The sequence below is a fragment of the Calcarisporiella thermophila genome (assembly GCF_041956535.1).
Source record: "Calcarisporiella thermophila strain CBS 279.70 unplaced genomic scaffold VTP21scaffold_19, whole genome shotgun sequence".
NCBI lineage: Eukaryota > Fungi > Calcarisporiellomycota > Calcarisporiellomycetes > Calcarisporiellales > Calcarisporiellaceae > Calcarisporiella > Calcarisporiella thermophila.
The window spans coordinates 25,394-47,630 of NW_027192209.1; the positions used below are offsets into that span (position 1 = coordinate 25,394).

Sequence of the window (22,237 nt, forward strand, 5' to 3'; positions counted from 1 at the left end):
ATTCTCTTTTCATTTTTCACGGACAGATGTTACTAGTTACTTTAATTCGGCATGTTAATAAATTTTTGGTCACCATCAAACAACCAAAAAAATTGCCTTTTCAGGGAGTCGAGTCGAGAATGAGTGGCGCAGGATATCTTGTTAGTGTGAAGGAGAGTACGAACGGTAATTTTACAAAAGAAAACGTCGACCATGGGTAAAGGAGGGGGTAAGAATCAACCACGGGTCAAGGGGAATCAGCAGCCTGCAAGCAGTAGGTAAGTTTTGTTCCGGATCAATGGTGCGTTTCTTTCTCTAGCTTCACATTCCGTTAATTTTCTTTTTTTTTGATTCCAATGCAAGTCGCGCTGCCGAACTTCTCTCCTCCTCGACGCCTGCCCTAAACACCGCGGCACTGGGAGGCTTTGCCCAGTTTGCCCAAGGGATTGCCCTCCCCACTGCGCTCCCTGCTGCCTCTTCTCAGTCCTCTGCCTCCGATGAACCCGATCTCACCGATCTGAATCCCGACCTTGTCGTGATCCTGAAAAAGCTCTCGAAGCGCGACCCAACCACTAAACTCCGTGCCCTGGAAGAGCTGGATGCCTATATCAAGGAGTCGGACTTGGATACCGTGTGTGGATTGATCGGCATTTGGGTGCGAATGTATGCTCGGCTGGCCATTGAGGTTGATCGGCGAGTGCGAGCTGCTGCACAGGGAGTGCTGAACACAATAGTGAAACGGGTTGGGAAGCGACTTGGCAAATATGTGCGGGATGTGGTGCCAGTGTGGGTGTGTAGCTTTTTTGATGTGAACCGGGAGGTGGCCAAGGTGGCAAGCGAAGCTTTTCAGGTAAGCTTGTTTCTCCGGCAAAACATGACCATTTGGTCTCCTTATAGCCTTACCCACCCAAACTGGATGATTTCTCTATGCAGAGTGCATTTCCTCCCAATAGACGCAAAGAGGTGCTTGTGTTCTGTCAGGCAGAAATCATAAAGCACATCGAGGAATACGCGCTGCACAAAACCCCTGAAATGCTAAGCGATCCTCGATTTACCTCGAAGGAGGACATGGGAGCAAAGTATACACGAGTTGTATCGGAATCATTGTATGCACTTGCCTATTTATATGGTGAGTCCGTTTTTTCTAACCGTGCTCAAGAACCCCACTTATATTCGTGGACTTATATTCTTTCCCTCCTCCTTCCTCATCTCAATACACGGTACACTAGAGGAGTTGGATATACAGGAGTTGGAAAAATGCCGCACAAAGTATGATCGTCTTCTAGACCAGCAGGGGTTTTGGCAGCTTACAACGCATGAACAACCTACCATACGAAAGGCAGCCTATCGGGCTTTCACCAGAATCTTGAATGGTTGGTCAGGTAAAAAATAAATGGCTAGTATTTTTGTCTTGATTAAAGATTGATTAAACCATCTTTTCATTTCTCTGAACAGAAATGCTAGAAACAAGAGTAGAGTTGGTGAGCAAGTCCTTCCTTGCCAAAGCCTTCAATAATATGGATCCATCCACCCATGGAGAGTTATGGGATGCAGTCTTATCCCTTATGAAGAGTAGGCTATCCTCTTCTTCTTTTTCCTTTATGCTTGGAGTTATCTTTTCCCTTTTTTAAATTTATTTCTCTGGCGTACTTTCGTTAGAATATCCCCAGTCCTGGCTCTTAGCAAGTCAGAAGAAGCCACTTGTGGGAAAATTATGGCATTTTCTGGGAGAAGGCGCATATGGGTCTGCCAGCATCACCTATCCAAGCCTAGTTGTGTTAATGGGCTGCTTACCCGCCGAGGTAAGGGGTTTTCAGTAGATTTTCAAAGTGGCACGGATCTTACCCGAACTGGGCCTTATTTCCAATGATAGGTCGTTGACTCGGCCCAATTCTACCCGGATTTGTTCTTGAGTTTATGGAAGGGGCTTTCTTCTCCAGCCATTGACCGAGTATCAGCTACCAGCCTCGTTCAAGCGTACGTGGAATGCCTGCTCTACTCGCTTGCTCAGCTGAATCGCAAGGAGCCCGGCGCAGCTGTTGAAGATCTGAAGCAAAGGCTTATTTTAAGAGATGCTTGGAGGCTTGTCTCCGCTTATTTGCTTGTTCACTCGCCAAATTCGAAGAATGAGAAAGCGGAAGAGAAGCTGATAAGCAGTGGCACGTTAAAACTGCGACCAACCATGCTATGCTCTACCATCGCTACTTTATTTCAGAAGTTATCCACGATGAGTCTACCGTTATTTGAAGTTGCATGGGAAGAACTCATGGAGAATGTGCTCAGCGGGCTGCAGAGTGAGGATGTGATTGAGAAATCTGGCGAGAGGGTGCGGGAGCTTCTCCGTAGAATGCATAATGATGAGGGCGGGACATTATTAAAGGCAAAAGTGGACGCCCTTGCTGCAAAAGTGTGGGTATATGTTCTTGACCAAATCCATGCCCACCCTTCACCACTGCTATGCCACTTCCTCTATTGCCTTACCGTCGATCATCCTCTACTCCTCGAACGATCAGAGATATCCTCAGCATTCAACGACTTCGTTTCAACCACATTCTTTGTACATATCAAAAACTCACCTTTAGCAGTGGCGAAGCCGTTAGTTTTGCTTTTATTAGCGGCGCCAGAAGGTGTACTGGAGAAGGGCGAAGAAAAAATAGAAAAATGCATAGAAGAGGTGGCGGAAATGGAGGCAATTAGGGGAATGGAGATTATGAGGGTAGTGGTGAATGAGGTACGTGTTCATGCTTTCTCTCCATGCCCCACCTTTGAGTCATTCAACCCGACTTCAATTGTTTTTCTAGTTTCCTGATACACTCCTTGCGAAGGGCCATTCCTCAACACTTGATGCCTACGTGTTCAAGCTTTTCGACTCTAACCTTTCCCGTGGTGAACACAACGAATCCTCAACTGAGATAATAACAACATGTTTAGGGTTTGGTCGCCTCTCTCCCGATACTGGCGCTCGCATCATCGCCAAGCTTGCCTACACACTAGAGAGCACGACTTCTGAAGATGCAGCCGTTCTGTATGCATTGCAAATTGTCGAGCAATCTCTCAGGATATGTGGCACGCGGTTTTTGTTATCACTCCAGCCCGCGGCTAACATTGTCCGGTTGCTGGCGAATATTTTTCTGCTGTCATCGAGAAGAGGTGCTGATAATGAAATAGACACCGAAGAAGGGGATCGCGAAAGTATCGAGGCTGTTTCACAAACCTGCTGGTCAATCATCTCCGAAACCATTAAGAGCACTGAATGCGCAGACGTAAAAATGGCACTTGGTCGGCAAGTGACCGAGAGAGTTCTTCATGAGCTAACGTCTCCTTCAGCCGAACGATATATGAAGCCGGATGATGCGGCACTACAAATAGCCAAAATGATATCGGGGCTAGAGCTGGCTGAAGAAGATCGCGAAGAGATTATTCGCCTTGCTCTCGGCCAGAACAATTGGGCTCAATTGGCTCAAGAAATAGAAGCTTGGAGGATAGACCCGAGTCTAGTGATCTTGGAACCGCTCGCATCAATAGCTATTGGTGAATCCGGCTTGCCCCTATCCCCAACCGATAGTGAGGTCGTATCCTGGACTCAGCATGTAAAGCTTGCTCTCTTCGTGGCTGACTTGATTAGCAGCCTCGGACACCAGATCCTCCTCTCTCCTCGCAAGGACAGAGTGAAAGAAAACTGGGTCTTGTTTGGACTACTGTTCATGAGGGAGGCTTGTATCGATGAGAGCGCGATGTTTGGGGAGCGATATCGTGCGGCCGCCAGGGAGGATTTGCCAGTTGAAGTCCTTCCCCGGAAGGTGGAGGCAGTAGTCGAGAGCGTGTTGGAAGAAATGCTAGACCAGTCTATGTTGGGCGTTCAAGAGATAGTGAAGCGGTTTGTGAATGGGGTGCAGCGCAAGATGGAGTGCTTAGAAGATGATGGAGTGGTGTATCTTTTGCTTGCATTGTTCCAGCGCGCTGCGACCGGTTTGTACTCGGCTCGCACCTTCCGATGCTTGTTCCGCGCCTTCCTGGTCCAGGCACATCTAGAATCGCCCGAAGTCGAACCCCTTATCTCGCTTCTGAACGAATCCGCTTCCGATTCCCTCCCGCTTCCCCTCATTTTCGTGCTCATTGAGTGTCTTGCGCCCTATCTACACGGTAGCCCATCCTATAAACTCTGGCAAAACGAGTTGGCGAGCAAATTAGCTTTTGCCGGTCCCAGTGAACGATTCGATACTGAGACAGGATGGCGCAGGCTTTTATTGTTGAACGCAAGCGTGCCCGAAGAGGAAGCCGCCAAGCATGGATTGTTTTTGCCAGGACAGAGATGCGTACAGCTTTTGAATGGAATAAAGGGGTGGTATGAGGAAACGCCTGGAGAAGAGTCCGAGCAGGTCCACAAAGAGATTCTACGCTTGCTGAGACATATTTCATCTTCGGTTCTGGACGTAGCCTCTGATTCGCATTGGAGATTCATGCTCGACAGGGTGGAGGATGGGTTGGCAACCTCCCAGCTTCCTCGTCGATATCAAGCCCTGAAATTGTTGCAGGAGCTAAGACATCTCGCTGCCAGGGCGGGGGGTGAGAACATCGAAACAATGCTGCATGAACAAGGGGATGTGCTTGCTCGGAAAACACTCGACATTTTTTTGTCGGAGAGCGATGCAAGCGTAGATATGGTAGCAGGATTGGAAGGCTCCGCATCCAAAGTCCCCATCTCCGAGCCAAGGCAAAGATACTTTGCCATCCTTTCCGACCTTGTCCTCGCTACTCCAAAACGCCTTCTTCTCGACTCCGAGCCACTTGGCTCCTTGTGTGAACTCCTAGGCATGCGGGATGAATCGTTGCAGAAATGTGCACACCATCTGCTCACCTTGTTGGTTCACGAGTATTCGCAAGACGCCTCGGTTAGACTTGAGCTGCAAGCCATGAGCGACACCAGAGATTCGGAAGCGAAGACGGCGTATTCGGAAATGCTCCCCCCTGAACTACTCAGCATCGTGCTCACCCTTCCGGAACACGCGGGAGAAGGGTCAGAGCATGCCACCTTTGCCTACTTCTTGGCGTGGATACTCATTTTCGAACATTTTGAACGGTCCACCTTTGCACTCAAAACCGCCTACACCGCGCATCTTCGTGATGTAGAGGCTTTGACGAACTTGTTATACTTCCTCTTCGATGTCCTGAACATCACTGGGAAGCCCTTCGATATGTCCCTTTGGGAGGTGGATACGTTTTATGTTCAGGCTACCCAGCTCCGGGATGCGCCGGATCAGGTACTACCCCTAATGGCAGCCCACGTGTATTTCAAAGCGCTGCGCTATGTGCCGTCGCTGGTCAGGGCATGGTGGATGGACTTGAAAAATCGGCAACTGAGTATCGCGGTGGAAAAGTAAGCTGTCAAGCTAGCTTTGGCCCTCCTCCCCTCTTCCAATTCATGTTGAGAAGATCAAACTAACTCCCCCATTCTCCCCTTTTTCAACTCTAGTTTCACCGAAAAGCACAACAGCCAGCAGATCATTCGTCGCGAGATGGCTGCGCTTCAGCGGGCTGAGGTCCGTGACGAGCTCGAGGACGAACACCTGACCGTCCGCGTGTCGCGTGCTGCCAACGAGGTCACGGCCGGGTATCGTGTTGACGAAGCGACCATGGAAGTCATGATCCGTTTGCCGCAAAACTATCCGCTCCGACAGGCAGAGGTGGAGGGACTACAGCGGGTGGGGGTTACCGAGGCGAGATGGCGCGCCTGGATCTTAGCCACCTCGGCGATCATCACGTACCAGAACGGTACGATTATCGATGCGATTTCGCTGTTCAAACGGAACGTGAGACTGCATTTCGATGGCGTGGAGGATTGTACCATCTGCTACTCCATCATCAATGTGCAGGACCGGTCTCTTCCGGGGAAACAGTGTCGCACCTGCAAGAATCGGTTCCATGCCAGTTGTCTGTACAAGTGGTTCCGCTCCTCCAACTCGTCGAGCTGTCCGCTGTGTAGAACACTCTTCTAAAAGTTTCTCCCCTATTTATCTAGAAAAGCGGCCAGAGTCTTTGGTTGGATGTAGAGATTTTTGGATGTCCCCCCAAAAAAAACCTAATAAAAAGGAAAAATTTCAATCAATCTTGAGCACACCATGAAAGATTTTATCCATACTTACATGCCAGTCTGATAGGCATGCAAGTCTAGATCCAATCAGACAAGCAGAATGTGGGAGCTAGTTTTTTAATTGTTTTCTTTATCTAAAGTGAAATTTGTTATTTAGGTTACTGGAGCGGAAGCAGGGCAGCCAGTCGAATCCAAATTCAATCTGTCATTCAACCATTAGTGGTCCTCGTTGGGATGTTCTAGTAAACGTGGTTCTTTTTTATCCTCATATAGCTATTAATTAGTCTAATTACAGGTAGAATTACCATGCTATTAAATTCTCTTCATATTTAGCAGTTTAATTTTTAACTGTAGACTCAAGCCAACAGTCAACGATTCAAAAACTTTATGCCTAACCTAAATCTATATCATAAATATGGCAACGTTTTTCATTTTATATCTCCATATACATATACAATTTATTATCCTTTCTCAGGTATCACATCGCATTTAATCTAGTAGTCTAGGATCTCTTTATTGCATCTAATAATCCAGGAATTTCCTCCGCCTTTTCCTCCGCTATTCCTGAATCGGATTCTTGTGCAAGCAACGGGCAAACCCTCATTTCCTTCCAGCTTCGCCATACCTGCTCCACCGCTTGACGAGGCTCTTCTCCAATCACCACGCAGAAAATAGCATCGTACCCACCCGCTATGGGATTGAAAGGCGACGAGAAATAAACCATAAAGCCAATTGGAAGAGTCTGGAACTAGGATAATGCCATTAAGGACTTACCTCCCGGAACTCCGGCCATCACTACTCCTGGAACACGAATACATGCGTCGAGAAGTCGCATCTGCTCTGGAGGCTCCACGGGGACAGAGGATAGATAAGTCATGCGACGGATCAGCTCCCGGATTCCTTGGAATGTTTCGGAAACTTCCGATAGAGCCTTAACTGCATCTCCGTCAACTTCCTTAGACAACGCCGCCCATTCTGCTGAAGGCCTACTCGCGCAAAGGGATAGCTCGTGCTTATATGCCTCCGGGTTAGAGGCTTGGAGAGCGGTGAGGTGGCGGAAGAGCATTTCAATTTTTTTATTGTTTTTGCCCAGTTCATTCCATAGTGGATCGGCTAATTACAGTGAGATGAGCGAGAGAGGAATGGTTAGAAGATTAACTATAGAATAAAGGGAAATCAATGCGAGAGAGAAACCTTCTTCAGGGTGATTTTTCCTCCAGGCTAACAACTTTGAAGCCATGCTGGGTGTGTGGCTACCCGTGTCAATATCAGCAAGCATGAGGGTGAGAGTAGGTGAGAGCCGGAAAGAGGTAATAGAATTGTCCCATCTATATCAAGCTATTCCGTTAAAGTAGGTTCTCCTCAATACATTCTGTGTAGATGGGTTTACATTTCACTCTCGGGTGCCAACGTTTTTAGCAACTCGACGGCCTGCACATCCTCTCTCATCGCACTCTCCAAGCCTTTCGGCCCAAAGCGCCTATAGCTGTGGCTTCCCCATACCCCAGCGCTGACATCGAATCCGCTTCCAACCTTGCCTTGGGCGAAACAATGACAAAACTGGGCGACATTGTGGACCCAGATTTTGTTTTGCTCTGTGGTGAGCGGGAATGAATGGTGGGCAAAAAGAGCCCCGACGAGGGAAGTAATTAGAGCGGCAGAGGAGCCCAGACCCGTTTTGTGTACAGCACTTAAAGAGGTGTTGGTGTGTGCAAAGGGAGGAAGAAGTCCAAGCGAGGAAAAAGCAAAGGGGAGGTTCATTTCTTCCAGCTAGGAGGGTTTAGAAAACAACCATTAGGCAATAAAACAAAGACAAACTAGCGACTTATGGAAAGTTACCCTTTCGCGCTGCGAATAAAAATCGTTGCTACCCAGCACCCAAATATCCATACCCTGTTCTTTGACTACTTCCACTTGCTGAGAAGCCAATTCTCGAAGCACCTTTAGTGTGTACCGCAATGCGATCTCCACGAATTTATTTCTATTAGCACCATCTTCGCTGGAATGGACGTTATTACTAAAACTTCTCCGGCCATCCAACAATAAGAAGATCCACTTTCAGATAACTTACGCGGTAAGTTCATTTTCCCACTTGTAGTTCCACGTTGCATCTACAAACTGGGGACTTCTTACGCGAATTTGTCGCGGAATGCCTAGTGGATGAATGACGGTAAAGAAGCGAGCACTAGTGCCCACGACTAGGCCCTCGTAGGTGCGATCAAGAACAAGGTAGCCACCGGTGAGGAGAACTTTTCCGGGGGCAGAAACAGTTCTAAAAGAGCGATATGTTAGTATCTATGGCCGTGAGATGATGTTAACAAGCGAAGCAATTACGTGAATTCACCCATACTATTAATATGGATTTTGCTTGTTTTAGGGGATATTTTCGAGAAAATTGGTCGATTGGATGTCTGGACTGACTGTTATTTCGTGATTTTTTGAATTCTCCAATTGTTTATTTCCAATTGAATTGAAAACAACGTAGTAGAAATTTTACATGTTCATTGAATTTAGAATTATCAAGAGAAAAAGAAAAAAAAAAATATGAAGAGAAGAGAAGGGAAAAGAGAAGTTCCACATTCTCTTTATATCTATAAACTACAATTTTCATGCAAATGAAAGTAGAAGAAGGGAAAGGAACCAGTGGCGAATTTTTTCTCTCGCAAATACAAACAAACAATTGTATTAGTGCGTTTCATTTCTCTCTTACCAGCGGTTGGGTGGGAAAGAACCTCCGCGGCCATAAGCATCGCTGTTACCTCCATAACTACTGCCTCCGCGACCACCACCAAATCCGCCGCCACCACCAAAGCCTCTACCTCCTCGGCCTCGCCCACGGCCTCCTCCGCCCCAGCGATTACCTCCACCTCCACCACCGCCGAAACGGCACATCTCTAGAAGACGAGGATCGATGTCCTGATTTGCTTCTCGTAAAATGCCCACGAGCTCCTTCGCTTTGTTTGCGTTGGCCTCGGTGAAAAAGGTGATGGACGAGCCCGTCGCCCCTCCGCGACCTGTTCGACCAATACGGTGCACATAATCCTCGACATTGGTGGGGAAATCATAGTTAATGACATATTTTACGTCTTTGACATCTATATTGGAAAAAAAAACCCAAGGGTTAAAAAGGATCGTTAGTGAAGTGCTCCTGGAAAAACGTCTCAAACACAATGGGAAAGCGGGAAAAGAAGATAAGGAATCGACTGGAGCGATGTGGGAGACGAAAAGTTCAATTCGAGTGTGTGAGCCCCGCGACTTTCTCGGCTCTGCCTTCTGATATTTCCCTCCCAGTCACCACGATGCAATGTAAGGAGAGAATCGGTAGGGGAAAGGAAGGAAAGAGAAGAGAGAAAGAGAAGAGAAGAGGCGAGAATGAAGTCCAAGCAATCGCTCAGTATAATTAGTATCAGAGCGAAGACCATTCAAACTTAGAGCGCACACACATTTTGTCGCATCTCGTATCCCCCATTCGCGCAATTCCTTCGATAACAAAAAGAGAGGAAAAAAATGGTCAATTTTCGTCCCCTTTCCACAAGAATACTTCATGAAGGAGCAGCTTTACGAGTCTTGGATCCAGTTCTCTTCAAATCGGAAGAGAACTGGACGCTCACAGACGTTACTATATCATTTCCTGAATGGATTCCATCATTAAGAATAGAAAACGCTCAACAGCTAATCCCAAGAGACTAGCACGTAAACGACCAGGAACTGCTACAGCTGCCGCTACTGCTGCTCCTCACGCTATCGTACTGTGGGGGAAAAAAGGGAGAGGGGACAAAAAATGGTAGTGTGGGAAGAGAAATGGGGGAAAGGGAAGGGGAAGAGTGAAATGAATCAACAAAGGGGATAAACTATACCAAGACCACGGCTTGCAACATCTGTAGCCACCATGATGGGTGACCGACCGCTTCGAAATTCGCTCAACACCCAATCACGCTCGCCCTGCGATTTATCACCATGAATTGCTAGTGCAGGCCATCCGTCTTGCCGCAGATTACGGGTCACTTCGTCCGCAGTCCGCTTAGTGCCGGTAAAAATTAGGGTTTTATGCTCAGGTTGGTTCATGATGTATTCTAGATGAGCGATCAATCTATGATAAAACGGCGATTAGTCACCACTGTCCGAGCAATGTACTCTTGTCCATCACAAATTTGCAACATACCTATTACGCTTTTCAAACTCTGGAACAACCTCCACAATCTGCTTCACGTTGTGGCTTGCAGACAAATCCAAACTGCCGATATTAACTTGGATGTAGTCTTTGAGGTAATCCTGCGCGAGACGTTGCACCTCTTTGGGCCAGGTCGCGCTCCACATTAGAGTTTGTCGATCCGGACGCACTTGATCCACAATTTTGCGAATCTGTGGCTCAAAACCCATGTCTAACATACGATCCGCCTCATCAAGCACAAGATAGGTAACTCGACGTAGGTTTGTCTTTCGGGATTCAAGCATATCAATGAGTCGACCAGGAGTCGCGATCACGATTTCCACACCTAAAACGAAATTGCAGAAAACCACAATCAGCGAGACCATATTAAAAAACCACTAAAGTCTCGGCGCTTGAAAACTCACCACTGATTAATTCGCGAATCTGTGGGCCTCTCGGTACACCACCGTAGAGACAAGTGGAGCGAATTTTAGAGGAGCGTCCAAACTTATTACACTCGGCTTGAATTTGCACCGCGAGCTCTCGGGTAGGAGCAAGTACAAGTACAATCGGACCGTCACCCGGAGCAAGCAGAGGTTGGGCATTAATATGTACAATGGATGGCAGGCAGTACGCAAGTGTCTTGCCTGAACCCGTCTCAGCAATACCAACCACGTCACAGCCGGAAAGGGCCATTGGCCAGCCTTGAGCCTGGATCGGGGTAGGGTTTTTGAATCCTTGGGCAAGCACCTCTTTCAACACATAGGCTACAAGCGAGAGAATAAGAGAGAGATTGGCAACTTGGCACATCATTAGATCATTACAACTTACGAGGAAAAGATGCCTCTTCGAATTTCTCGATTGGTTTAGGAACAAGTTTGCCAAAAACCTTGATGTCATGTTTGCGGCGGAACTCCTCCACCTCTTCGGGCGTGCGCCTGCTGACATCGGGATGCTCACGATAGAAATTCTTTTCGAATTTCGGCAGTGCATCCAGGTCAAATTCGACTCGACCGAGGCTTGCTCCCAATGCGGCCATCCGATCACCGGGATGGCCAGCAAACCCACCACGATCACCATAACGATCATTTCCGTAGCCTCCGCGGCTAGCTCCATAGCTCTTCGAATGGCCTCGATCAGATCCATAGCGATCACGACCATCACGGCCTTCACGATCGCGATCACGGCTCTCACGCCCATAACTAGAAGACCGAGAATCATATGTGCTGGAGCGACTGTCCACGCGTCCATCATCATACCTATGGAATAGTAGATGGAAAGGATAAGTGTCCGGATGGGCTGCAAAATAGAAACTGCAGAGTATTACTTTTTACGATCCCTGCGACTGTAATTATCGTAGGCCCGATCAATGCCACGATCGGGATTAGGACCTGAGGAGAAGTTGGTTTGCGAATATGAAGATGGGTAGTTTTGAGCATCCCCATTGGAGGGGGGGTACATATAGCTTGAGTTGTAGTTGGACATAACGGATTAAGAAGGCGGTTCTCAAGAAAAAAAATTAGGGCCAATGTTTATTTTGATCTCTAGATTTTGGTGACGGTGTTGGATGACGAATCCGATGCATATCTCTGTTAAGTAACTATTATGACAGAGAACAGGGGCCAATCAAACCTTGTCAGATCAAAATCTCAGCAAGCCACTTGCAGCACGACAGGAGGAAAACGTGTGAAAAAAGACAGTATTCAAATCAATTCACATAATGAAAAAGGATTAACCTGTCATTGTATAAGTGTTTTTTTTTTAAAAATAGATGAGAGCTGTTTTCGACTTTGTGGAGGGAGAGCAAAGAGGATATCAGCATAGGATCCAACGCTGCGAATATTGACATATGTAGACATATCAGAGTTATATTTTACGGAATCTTCCCCCCAGTTCATAATGAATTATTAAAAAGTATATACAACATTGGCGATGCAGAAAATACATTCACTGGGGCAATGCTGATAAAGAAAAAGAAGAGAGTAAGAAAACAAGAAAAAAAATCAGCTTGCAAAGCGGAAGAAGGCTTAATAGCAGTATTATTATTGTGTAGTAGAAATTTTTTGAAGGCCCTGATATATTCACAAAAATAGTGAGTCTAAATAGATCACCATTCCATGCGATTCATGGCATTACCTCCATAATAATATGCTGATATATTACAGTATTTTATCTCATTGATTTCTATTGTTGCCAGATCTATGTTCCCACAGACCTGTTCGTTTCATTAATCGAATGAGCAAAAATAAAAAGTCAATTAAGCGAGAGATGGAGAAGGCAGCTGCCTCCGCAGCGACAAACAGGAAGGGTAAGATGAAGGCGAATATGGCGATATAAAATGATACAGTTGTGATGTAGTCGAGATGAGGAATCATGGTGAAGAAGTATGAGGGGAAAATAAGGATTGCACCACCCTCATTGTATATCCAGGATAATGGCGCCAAAAACCTTTTGAGTGATCGGCTGTGACCACCCTTGTGACTGTTGAGCCTTATCTTGGTACCCTTGCACAACATGAAATTTTGGACGCTTTAATTACAAACTCGAATGGATGGAACAAACTGTAGGCTCGAGGTATCAGTGATAAAAATGGATAGAGTAAATCTCCTGATTGCGGTGAAAAGATATATACGCATTTAATGAATGAGCCTGTTGCAATGCAATCGCAATATTAATTACGGAAAAATAAATCGAATCGAGAGAGAGGACAGGCTGCCCTTTAAGTGGCCCCCACTTAAATGTAGTTAAGGTTCAGGCAATAAAGCATAGATTTTCCCACTTGTTAAGAAGATTCCAATTTGATAATGAATACACGCCAAATCTCTTATCTATGCAATATGGCCAAATTGGCAAAAGGTTTTATTTCGTATCCTTTCCCTGCAATCTCCATTTCTCATGCTGTTCCATATCGTTCCCTTGTAAACGCGGCCTGAACATCCTCTCACGCCTAATTGTATTCGTGATGGTGTCTGATCACGTTTTAGGGCTTCGGACGGTGGAGGGAGGATGTGCGGAGAGACCGAAGTAAGCACACCGCTCTCCAGTTTCATTATGGTTCTCCATAAGCGCGCCTTTGTCCTTTGTTTGTCCACCTGTCGGTTTCCGTCATACAAATTGAATTCGTATCCTCTTGTGTATTAATATATATCCTTAATAAGATTCATTGCGTTTGTGTGTATTTTTACTGAGAGAAAGCGTTTGTGATAATTGTAGATAAGCATCAATCCGCCCTACCCATAGAAAACTCTTCTGTGAATGAAGTTTATCGAAGAAGGGTGGGGAATAATTTTAAAAATGAGTATCTTGCACTTGTTAATAATTCTCTACTGTAAAGCAGAGGAGTTAGATGCATTGAATTTTTTTTGGAAAATCATTCTTTAAATATGAAAATAGAGACAAATCAAAAACAAAAAAAATCCAATTTCTCCAATCTGAGTCTACCATTTAATTTATGCCAGCTCTTTTTCTAGCTCTTGCACAATCACTTTCTTCACCAACTCTCGATCCGCTTTTTCCACATTGATCACTCTTCGTTCACGGTCTAACATACCGACAAACTCTTGCGGGAGAATGGAATCAAACGAGAAGTCGGAAAAATTGCGCAATGCCTTAGTCACTGCCTCAGAGAATTTTGCGGGATGGGCCGTGGCAAGGCAAATGGTGTGCCTATGAAATGTAGGTACAATCACAGCATAAACGATGATTGAACACGAGTAAATGCAATTGCATGTTCTTACCAGTTATCAGAAGCGTCTTTTTCCGATACTCGCATGCCGGCGCATACTCCAACAGCAGTATGGGGGTCCATGAGGTAGGCCTCGTGTTGTGTGCCTTCGGGATGGAAGTATTCCTGGATAACTTGAAGGGTCTAGAGATCAGGCAGACAAGGAGTTTTCAATACTGATTACTATATGATGTTGCTTCAAATCTTTTACCTGTTCATCATCCACACGACTGCTCTCGAAGCCCCACTGTTCTGCTATCTTTACGATTTTTTCTCCGATATCCACGCACCACCGGGCTTTTAGTTCTGTCATCCATCCTGCCAATACTTTACTTGCTGTCGCATCCCTGTCCCCTTGCTGGCCATCGGACAAATTCTCTCTAGCTAAATACCAGAGCAAGCGTTCGAAATTCGATGACACTACGATATCCATGGCGGGACTTAAAGTCTCAAACACGCCCCCCCGCCCATCTTCCGATACGATAATCTCGTACCGTCCAGTCGCGAAAAAGCGGTCAAGAATATCGTTGCGATTCGTGGCGATAGTCAATCGGTCGATTGGAAGACCCATCTGCTTGGCATAAAAGCCGGCAAGAATGTCTCCGAAGTTTCCAGTAGGTACCGAGAAACGGACACAAAGACGCTCAGCCTCTGGGGAATCCACTCGAATATCGAGGGAACGTAGGAGGGAAAAGTAAGCGTAAAAATAGTAGACCGTTTGGGCGAGAATACGCGCCCAATTGATCGAATTTACGGCGCCGAGGCAATATTTTTCATTAAATTGTTTATCGGCAAAGAGCTCTTTTACGACGGCCTGATTACACGTAGCATTTTAGTTAAAGATATAAGAAAATAAGGGGAAATGCAGGGTAAGCAGTTGCCTGTAGAATTTACCTGACAATCATCAAATGTCCCTTCAACAGCGAGGTTGTGAACGTTGTGGTCAAGAACTGTGGTCATTTGAGCCTCTTGAATAGGAGATACACGCCCATGAGGGTGTAGGATGAATACTGACACATTCCTCTTATTACGAAGCCCGTAAATCGCAGCACTGTATCGTGTCAAACAGTTGGGTGTAAGTAAAGAAAATACCATGTTCGATGAGTCTCATTACCTTCCAGTATCTCCACTGGTCGCTCCTACCACAGTAATGCGATGCTGGGTGCTATGCTCCTGAGCATTTTTGCGCTCCAGAAAGTACTCAAACAGATTTCCCAAAAACTGTAAGGCTACATCCTTGAAAGCAAAGGTCGGCCCGTGGAATAATTCCAATACATATTTCCTCGATGCAAGGTTTTTCAAAGGTGTCACCCTGGAGTCTCGGAAAGTCGCATAACTTTTTTCGATCAATTTAGCGAGATCGGCCCGGGGGATTTCCTCCTCCTCAATGAAGAGCGAGAAGATCTCGAGAGCCAAGGCTTGAAAGCTAAGAGAGGACCATGAAGCAAGTGTTTCCAACGGAATGCGAGGAATGGAGTGCGGAATGAAGAGACCGCCGTCCGGGGCTAAGCCCATAAGCACAGCCTCCTCGAATGTGACATTAGAAGATTGACCGCGGGTTGACCGATAGCGCATTGTTTATGAGCGAAATCCTAAACTATTGCAAGAGCCTCTCTACTTTGCAAGTGCCCGAGGAGAATAATTTCATTGACTCATTGTTTGATTTGATTAATACTCGAGCAACTATTGGCCGATGTATCGCTTGCTGCAAATATCGAGCCTAGTTTTGCCACCAATTCACATCCCAAGGAGCCTTGACGCTAAAACAGGGTTGTTGTCAGCTATAATCAAAGAAAGGAGTCGTAAGGGAGCCAACCGCGGCACTCTACATCTCCACACTCGCATTTGACCAGGTGGGTTCCCTTTGCGCCCGGGTTCTCTAAGCTATCCACCTCTCCGTAGCGATAAGAGAGTTCCTCGTTTACGCTGATGTCTCTTATTGCGAACAAGGCTGCTCGCGGCACTGGATTATTGATCCGCACCAGATAGATTTTGAGATTCGGGTTGCATGAGTGGTTGATAAAGCGGGCAACATTACCGCGTTCGAATGCATCAATATTCTAGTAGTTTTCAGAGCATCAGTTAGCCTAAGCCAGGCCAGAGAGACTTGGTTTGTGCGTGAATACTTGCCGTGCGCAAGACCCTGTCTCCACTATAAGCATTCAAACAGCAAAGCTACTTTTAGCTGTTTTGTAAAAAATATCCCATATTAATAGTTCCTACTTACACAATCTCTCGAATACATAGTACATAGTTTCCCAAGCTTTTTTCCCTCTCCTCCCATATACGGCGACACTTCATAGTGGTCACTACATCACCAGCATATTCGCATACAAACGCACCTTTTGGGATATACTCGCCCGCTCTCACACCATAAGCTTTCCGGTCTCCGACTCGAAGCACCTCTAATCGAAATCGAGGTCCATGCTGCACAACACGATTTCGGCAGATCGTTATTTTACATCGGCATTGGGTATGGCATTCAAATAATGAAATTCCATCTTCGTGTCCTTGGAATCAAAGGTATATGAAACAATTAATTACCAATGGTAATGGTTATTCACGACGTAATGGAATGAAAAAAAAGGGAGGGTATAATTAAATATACCTCTTGTGCAAGGACAGTTAATTTCGCAGCCATCAGTACAGTCGCAGCCTTCGTAAAAGCTTTCATTCTCATTTATATTTGGAACATGCAAAGATCGGATATACTATGAGATTAGAAATTCACGCGTAAGTATATTCCATTCTCTGATGGGAGATAAATAGAAGTAAGTCCGTAACTGACCTCAAAGTTCCTTTCCGTTAATATTTCCGGACTCCCGAAAATGGGGATTTCCTCCTTCCCTTTTGAGATGTCAATCATTACAGGGTTTAGTGTGACTTAACAGCTCTCATCAAGAATATATCGTTCTGGATGATATAAAATAAAATAAAACCGAAAACTCAAATATTTATTTACAAAAAAAAAGATTGCGATAACAGCTTTCAGCTTCGTTTCGAATGTGATGAACGCTCCAGTGCTACGCACATGCGCTCTATTCGTTCCTGAGAGGTCTTGAGTGTCTGGTGCACTTGCATTAGCCGTTTTCGAGTTGAAGTTAGCTTCTGAACCGCAGCAGTTATATTAGGAGGGGATTGCAGCGTGGTATTCTCTGAAAGTTGTTTTAATTCTATAAATGAAAATATACGCGTAAGTCAGTTCATCTACCATGTCAGAGAAGATATAGGACGCAAGAGTAGAATAGACATTGACAATAACCATTTAACAATCGATCCATTTCCTTCCCTAGTTCAATCTGTGAAGATCGCAAAGATACAGCCCGAAGATCCATTTCTGATACTAAGGGTCGAAGAAGCCCCATCACGCCTTTAGAGAACGCGGTGTTAGGCGGAGAATCCTCATTTACGTTCTCATTTTCCGCTTTCTCTTGCATTTCCCCCTCTCCAAACACATTGGGTTGTTCGTATGGGGAAGATGCAGTATCTTGAGGCATCTTAGAGATGTGTGTATTCTGTATGCTGTCATCGTCTGACTTTTGTTGTGGTATTTGTGTAGAACTAGTCATAATTAGACTCGTACTCTAATATTAAACCTGCAAACTCCAAGTTTAAATCGTTTACTTACAAAATTGAACACTGATTGGCCACGATTTACAGAAGTAGATGTATAGGCTTATTTCATCAATGTCTCCCGCCCCCACAAAACCCCATCCTTTTCTCAAGCTCAAAGCATTTATTAGGCACATCTTCTTTGCAAAAATCTTATCATATGATAAGTATATTCTCAAATAAACACTGAAATCTCTAAGAATACCGGGGAACAGCCACACAATTCCCTCTCTCCACTCTTGAGTATTTTGAAAAGTAACTCAAGTGGATAGATACTTGGTTGTCATGGAGTACATTCGAATGCTCCGTCCTCCACCATGTTTGCCTTGGGCAGGTCATCCCATCTGTGAAGTAGTGGTTGGCTATGAAAAACTAATTGTAAGATAAAGTACGTCTAATCCACTCATTACTGTATACCGATGATATCCATTATAAATTGCCAACAGATAAAGACAAATTATGTGTATAGAAAAAAAAAGTGAGCTGAAATCAAGTGGAGTATAATAATATATAAAAGAAGGAATAAAATAAAGGAATAAGGGGTGTGGGGGAAAATATACTGAAGGAATGAGGGAAACGAATAGAAAGGAGGGTGGAAGAAAAGAGTATATATATCATTAAAAAAGAAAGAGAGAGGAAAGACAAAAAAAAAAAAAAAATCAATGTGGTAAAATCTGGTTAATAGAAATGATCATGTCGATGCCGAGAATGATCTAGTTTAGAGAGGTCATGACGCCCGCCACAGCACTGCCACACGTTCTCGATTTCCTCGTCTTCCTCATCGTCATCCTCCTCCGGATTCCTAGCCCGATCAACTCGCTGCCCCGCTGCTACATCGCGCGACTCGGATGGTAGCCCAGGGAGCGCGGAGTTAGATTCGGAGGACAGATCTTTGCGAGGGGTAAAGAGGCTCTGTATCCTTTGGAAACTGCGCTGCTTTTTAGGGCCGGGACGGTTCAGTGTGCCGTTTGAGGAGCCTGGAGCGCGAGAGGTTTGCTCTCCTCCAGACATTTGCGAGGAATCCCCATCAGCACCATTTTGGCGTTCAAGTAGGTAGGTGAGCGACTATTTGAGGGTAAAACTCCCGTTAGTGCCCCAATCCTAATAATGGGATGCCCATGGGAACTAGCCGATAGGCTTACCTGAAGCCAAAGATCATGTCGCTCAATAGAGGGCGCAGTTATCTTGATGCTACGGTGAGGAGTTTTGACTACCAAGCTGACGTGTGGAAGCCCGTGGATTACTTGTGAGTGGTCGACAATGGTGTAAACAGACTCCATGGCCGCTAGTTGAAGAGATTCAATCAATGTGTTGGAAGTAAGGAAGAGAGATGTTGTAACTTACCACTCCGAATGCGGGCAGTATTATTTCCCATAACGCCGGGTTCCATTGTGCTCCAATAAAGTGTATTAGTATAAGGATGTACCCAGAAGAAACGTCTATGGCGACGCTCCGACAAGCCACTACCAACCGAGCGGCGAGTGTATTTCCACATAAATTCACCAATCATTGTCTGTGTTATTGCATGGATAATATTGCCGCTGGTAGGAGGTTGTTGGGGCGGCGCGATATGCATAGAGGAGCTCGAGAGGCGGTGATTATCCGAGAAATCACTGCTCATGGTTGAGAAGGAATGTGCAGATGAGAAAGTGCCGAAGCGACGGTGGCCGGAATCGGACGAGGGTGGGAGAGGGGGTTTCGAATCTACTGAACTAATATTATTGATCGACTGCTTTTTGCTCAGAATGGAGCGTGGGAGTGTGCCCGCGGTTTGGTGCGAAGAGGCTGGGGTACTACGGTCCACTGAAGTTGCTTCGCTAGCTGCGCTATTGGCGGCAACTGAACGAGCAAGGAGCGAATCGGGCGGACGGCTCACAGGTCGGGGCGGAGCAGCTGTGGCCTTTCCAATATCTGAAATCGAATTCTCGGCAGCCATGCTACCTGCCGAGTGAGGGACACCGTTGGATTCATGTTTATGGACGAAGGTGACATTGCTAGAGCCGATATCGCGCTTGGTAGCTGAAGTTTCCGCTGTATCCTTCGCAATGGACTGCACCACCGAAGTTGTCTCTTTACTGCTAAATGCCTTTACAGCAGAGGCAGCAGCAATGGCACCCACACCCACACCGACTCCAGCCCCAGCTACAGCAGATAGTGCAGCAGGCGCAACCTCTGTGCTGGTCTCCTTAATCAAGTGTACCTGAACACCGGCGTTTCTTGTCTGCACAGTCGCTCTGACTGCTTTTTCCACGGTCTCAACCTTGACTTGGGTCATAGCATCGGCCATCTTCTTCGGTGCAATCTCATCGGGTTGCACTCCGGCGTCCACCATTACGGGTGTATCTGATTGTACAGCCTTGGACTCAAGTTCGATTGGATCATATTGTACTCCTACCTCGCCTAATTCCTTGTCCGGCAAGGAGTCCAACTGAACGCTAGCCTCTTTCAGCACCACCGCAGACGAGTCTTCCACAGGTTGCACGGGAGAGGATGGAACTTTAGTGGCAGTAGCGCTTAGCGCAGCGTCGAAGGCCGCAACCCCCGCAAGATATTCGGCTAGCGTTGGCAATCCTGGTATATCATCGGTCATGGTCTCTTGATGGGCAACATTCAGGGGCGGCATTTGCTGAGCAGCCAATTCCGAAAATAGTGCGCGTGGTTGCGGCGCAAAAATATCCTGGGAACCAAGCGAGGGATCGAAATCGCCTAGACCCTGGAGCTCGGACTCGGACAACTCCGAATCCTCCAATTCACCCTCCATGTCTTCGTCGAACATGTCTGGATGCGTAGCGGTGCTGTGCTCTCCGGCTGTGATCCCGAGTGCTTCGCCGAACTCTTCCAGCTGTTGCTGATGGTCTAAATCACCTTCAGAATACAGACCCATAGGCTTGCCATTCTGGAAGTCCGATATGACAAATTTCGGAACCGACTTTTTGCTCTTGCGCTTCTTGCTACTACTACGATGACGGCTGCGACTGCGATGGCTACTCGGGGTCTTTGCAATGCTGTCCTCTTCCCATACGTTGCCTTGTTGACGCATGCGTTCAATAGTCTCCTCGCGCTCAGTGAGCATCTTGCGAAGCTCCATCTTCTCGCTCTTCTCCTTAGCAAGCAGATTCCGGCAATGGTGGTATGCGCGTTGAGCATGCTGCAACGAGTTCTTGAGTGTTTCAACCTGCAGGGATTGACTCTTGGTTGGAGATTTTATCGGTGATGCAGGCGGAGTCTCCGTCGGGGTGTCTGGTCTAGGGGCGGGTAACAGATCTGTCTCATCACGTTCTATAGTCTCAGGGGCGGTGGACATTTCGCCTTTGCGCAGTCGTACAAATCGCTTCGAGCTCTCGAGTTCCTTCTTAAGCTCATCAACCTCCTTCTTGAAAGCAATGCCTTCCTGTTGCAGGGTTTTGATACGCTTACGACTAGTGAACATCTCCTGCTCATGGCGTGACCGCAACTCATCAATCGTGGCGTTAAGCTGGTCCTCTTTAGCACGGGCTGCTTCGATTTGTTCCGTTACTCTAGCGTTGGATTGTTGTAGTTTAGCTTGGTCATTGTTCGATTTTTCCAGCGCTCTTTGAAGCTCTTCAAGCTTCTCCATCAGATCGCCTTTGCTGCACTCAAGATCCCAGTTGATTGATTTCAGATTTTCTGGCAATGCAAAAAAAAAAGAATTAGAAATGAGTTTGAGGTGTTCTCAAGACGACACCTAAAGCGCACCTTCCGCCTGAGTCTTCTGCTGAATCTGCTTCTTAAAAGATTCGTTTTCCAGCTCCAACTCCTGGATCCGAATTGCGAGCTCCTTTCTCTCTTTATCCCACATAACTTCTTTTGCTTGATAATTCCGGACCTGATTTAAAAGAGTTTCAGCAATTTCTGATACGAACTGAACGTCATGATTGCCAGGTGCAGGGGCCATTTTAGTACGTCTCTTGGGAGTGGTGGATGGAGGCGGGGGGAGAAGAGAGCTATCCTTATTATTGCCCAATGATATTCCTAAACCTTCCGTGCCGTCATGCTTGTCACTGAGTGACATTCTCTATAAGAGCAATACATAGACGTTTAATATATTACCGTCAAATGAAAATCAAACAAAAAATAAAAGACAAGCATCACTGACCGGTCGAGAGCTTGACATCTCAACCACCTCCTTGTGCAGGAGATCAATACGCTTCTTTGTCTCTTCAGAAGGCTGCTGTGTTTCATGGACATATCCCAAGGGATCTTCTTCCTGGTTCGTGTGGTTCATGACGATGGTATCGGCTTCATTATTGCTTGACATTATGGACAGTGGGCACTAGCAAGAGATAAATGATCTAAGCTGCGCAATATCTTTCCTGTTGATTGGCGGAGTGTGCCGATAAGGACGTTAAAAACAATGGAATTAAAATCAACAAACGATACAGAGGAGCGAAACGTGAAAAATGAGGATAGGGGAGGGGGAAAGAAGGGGTATTTCGTTAGAGAAACCACATTAAGCTTGATAAAACGGGTAAGGAATTAAGGAAAAGGAAATGAGATTGTTGATGATGGTGGAAATATATATAAAAAACGCAAAAATATGAACTTTATTCATCGTACAAAAATTTTTTTGAAGAGTTCCAATGATGAGAATTGGCCGGAATTGGTTGCGTCACTGCCCAGTCCTTAGTGCCCTGCCAGAAATCAAGGGGCAATAATGAGC

The 22,237-nt window shown here is 46.1% G+C and overlaps 7 protein-coding genes across 7 annotated transcripts; 1 reads left to right on the forward strand and 6 right to left on the reverse strand.

Annotated features, from left to right (window-relative positions):
• Positions 1 to 192: 192 nt before the first annotated feature.
• Positions 193 to 5,975, forward strand: VTP21DRAFT_3803 (uncharacterized protein; the record flags this gene model as incomplete). Its single annotated transcript, XM_069394144.1, has 9 exons — positions 193 to 257; positions 343 to 829; positions 913 to 1,108; positions 1,209 to 1,361; positions 1,435 to 1,551; positions 1,639 to 1,781; positions 1,853 to 2,710; positions 2,781 to 5,356; positions 5,453 to 5,975. The coding sequence occupies 9 exons, from the start codon at positions 193 to 195 to the stop codon at positions 5,973 to 5,975; spliced, it is 5,118 nt and encodes a 1,705-aa protein (XP_069248682.1).
• A 597-nt stretch (positions 5,976 to 6,572) lies between these two features.
• On the reverse strand, positions 6,573 to 8,418 carry VTP21DRAFT_3804 (uncharacterized protein; the record flags this gene model as incomplete). The annotated part of the gene is made up of 7 exons (XM_069394145.1): positions 6,573 to 6,760; positions 6,845 to 7,183; positions 7,265 to 7,398; positions 7,461 to 7,840; positions 7,910 to 8,069; positions 8,142 to 8,342; positions 8,405 to 8,418. 7 exons carry the CDS (start codon positions 8,416 to 8,418, stop codon positions 6,573 to 6,575), a joined length of 1,416 nt encoding a protein of 471 aa, XP_069248683.1.
• Positions 8,419 to 8,776: 358 nt separating this feature from the next.
• Positions 8,777 to 11,705, reverse strand: VTP21DRAFT_3805 (uncharacterized protein; the record flags this gene model as incomplete). The annotated part of the gene is made up of 6 exons (XM_069394146.1): positions 8,777 to 9,165; positions 9,928 to 10,160; positions 10,233 to 10,566; positions 10,646 to 10,987; positions 11,052 to 11,479; positions 11,548 to 11,705. 6 exons carry the CDS (start codon positions 11,703 to 11,705, stop codon positions 8,777 to 8,779), a joined length of 1,884 nt encoding a protein of 627 aa, XP_069248684.1.
• Positions 11,706 to 13,669: 1,964 nt separating this feature from the next.
• VTP21DRAFT_3806 (uncharacterized protein) lies at positions 13,670 to 15,519 on the reverse strand (the record flags this gene model as incomplete). Its single annotated transcript, XM_069394147.1, has 5 exons — positions 13,670 to 13,886; positions 13,958 to 14,088; positions 14,156 to 14,758; positions 14,839 to 14,995; positions 15,059 to 15,519. 5 exons carry the CDS (start codon positions 15,517 to 15,519, stop codon positions 13,670 to 13,672), a joined length of 1,569 nt encoding a protein of 522 aa, XP_069248685.1.
• A 212-nt stretch (positions 15,520 to 15,731) lies between these two features.
• On the reverse strand, positions 15,732 to 16,810 carry VTP21DRAFT_3807 (uncharacterized protein; the record flags this gene model as incomplete). The annotated part of the gene is made up of 5 exons (XM_069394148.1): positions 15,732 to 16,004; positions 16,075 to 16,096; positions 16,172 to 16,454; positions 16,553 to 16,655; positions 16,733 to 16,810. The coding sequence occupies 5 exons, from the start codon at positions 16,808 to 16,810 to the stop codon at positions 15,732 to 15,734; spliced, it is 759 nt and encodes a 252-aa protein (XP_069248686.1).
• Positions 16,811 to 16,932: 122 nt separating this feature from the next.
• VTP21DRAFT_3808 (uncharacterized protein) lies at positions 16,933 to 17,513 on the reverse strand (the record flags this gene model as incomplete). The annotated part of the gene is made up of 2 exons (XM_069394149.1): positions 16,933 to 17,117; positions 17,207 to 17,513. 2 exons carry the CDS (start codon positions 17,511 to 17,513, stop codon positions 16,933 to 16,935), a joined length of 492 nt encoding a protein of 163 aa, XP_069248687.1.
• Positions 17,514 to 18,234: 721 nt separating this feature from the next.
• Positions 18,235 to 21,835, reverse strand: VTP21DRAFT_3809 (uncharacterized protein; the record flags this gene model as incomplete). The annotated part of the gene is made up of 5 exons (XM_069394150.1): positions 18,235 to 18,621; positions 18,699 to 18,841; positions 18,901 to 21,204; positions 21,274 to 21,592; positions 21,674 to 21,835. 5 exons carry the CDS (start codon positions 21,833 to 21,835, stop codon positions 18,235 to 18,237), a joined length of 3,315 nt encoding a protein of 1,104 aa, XP_069248688.1.
• Between the last annotated feature and the right edge of the window lie 402 nt (positions 21,836 to 22,237).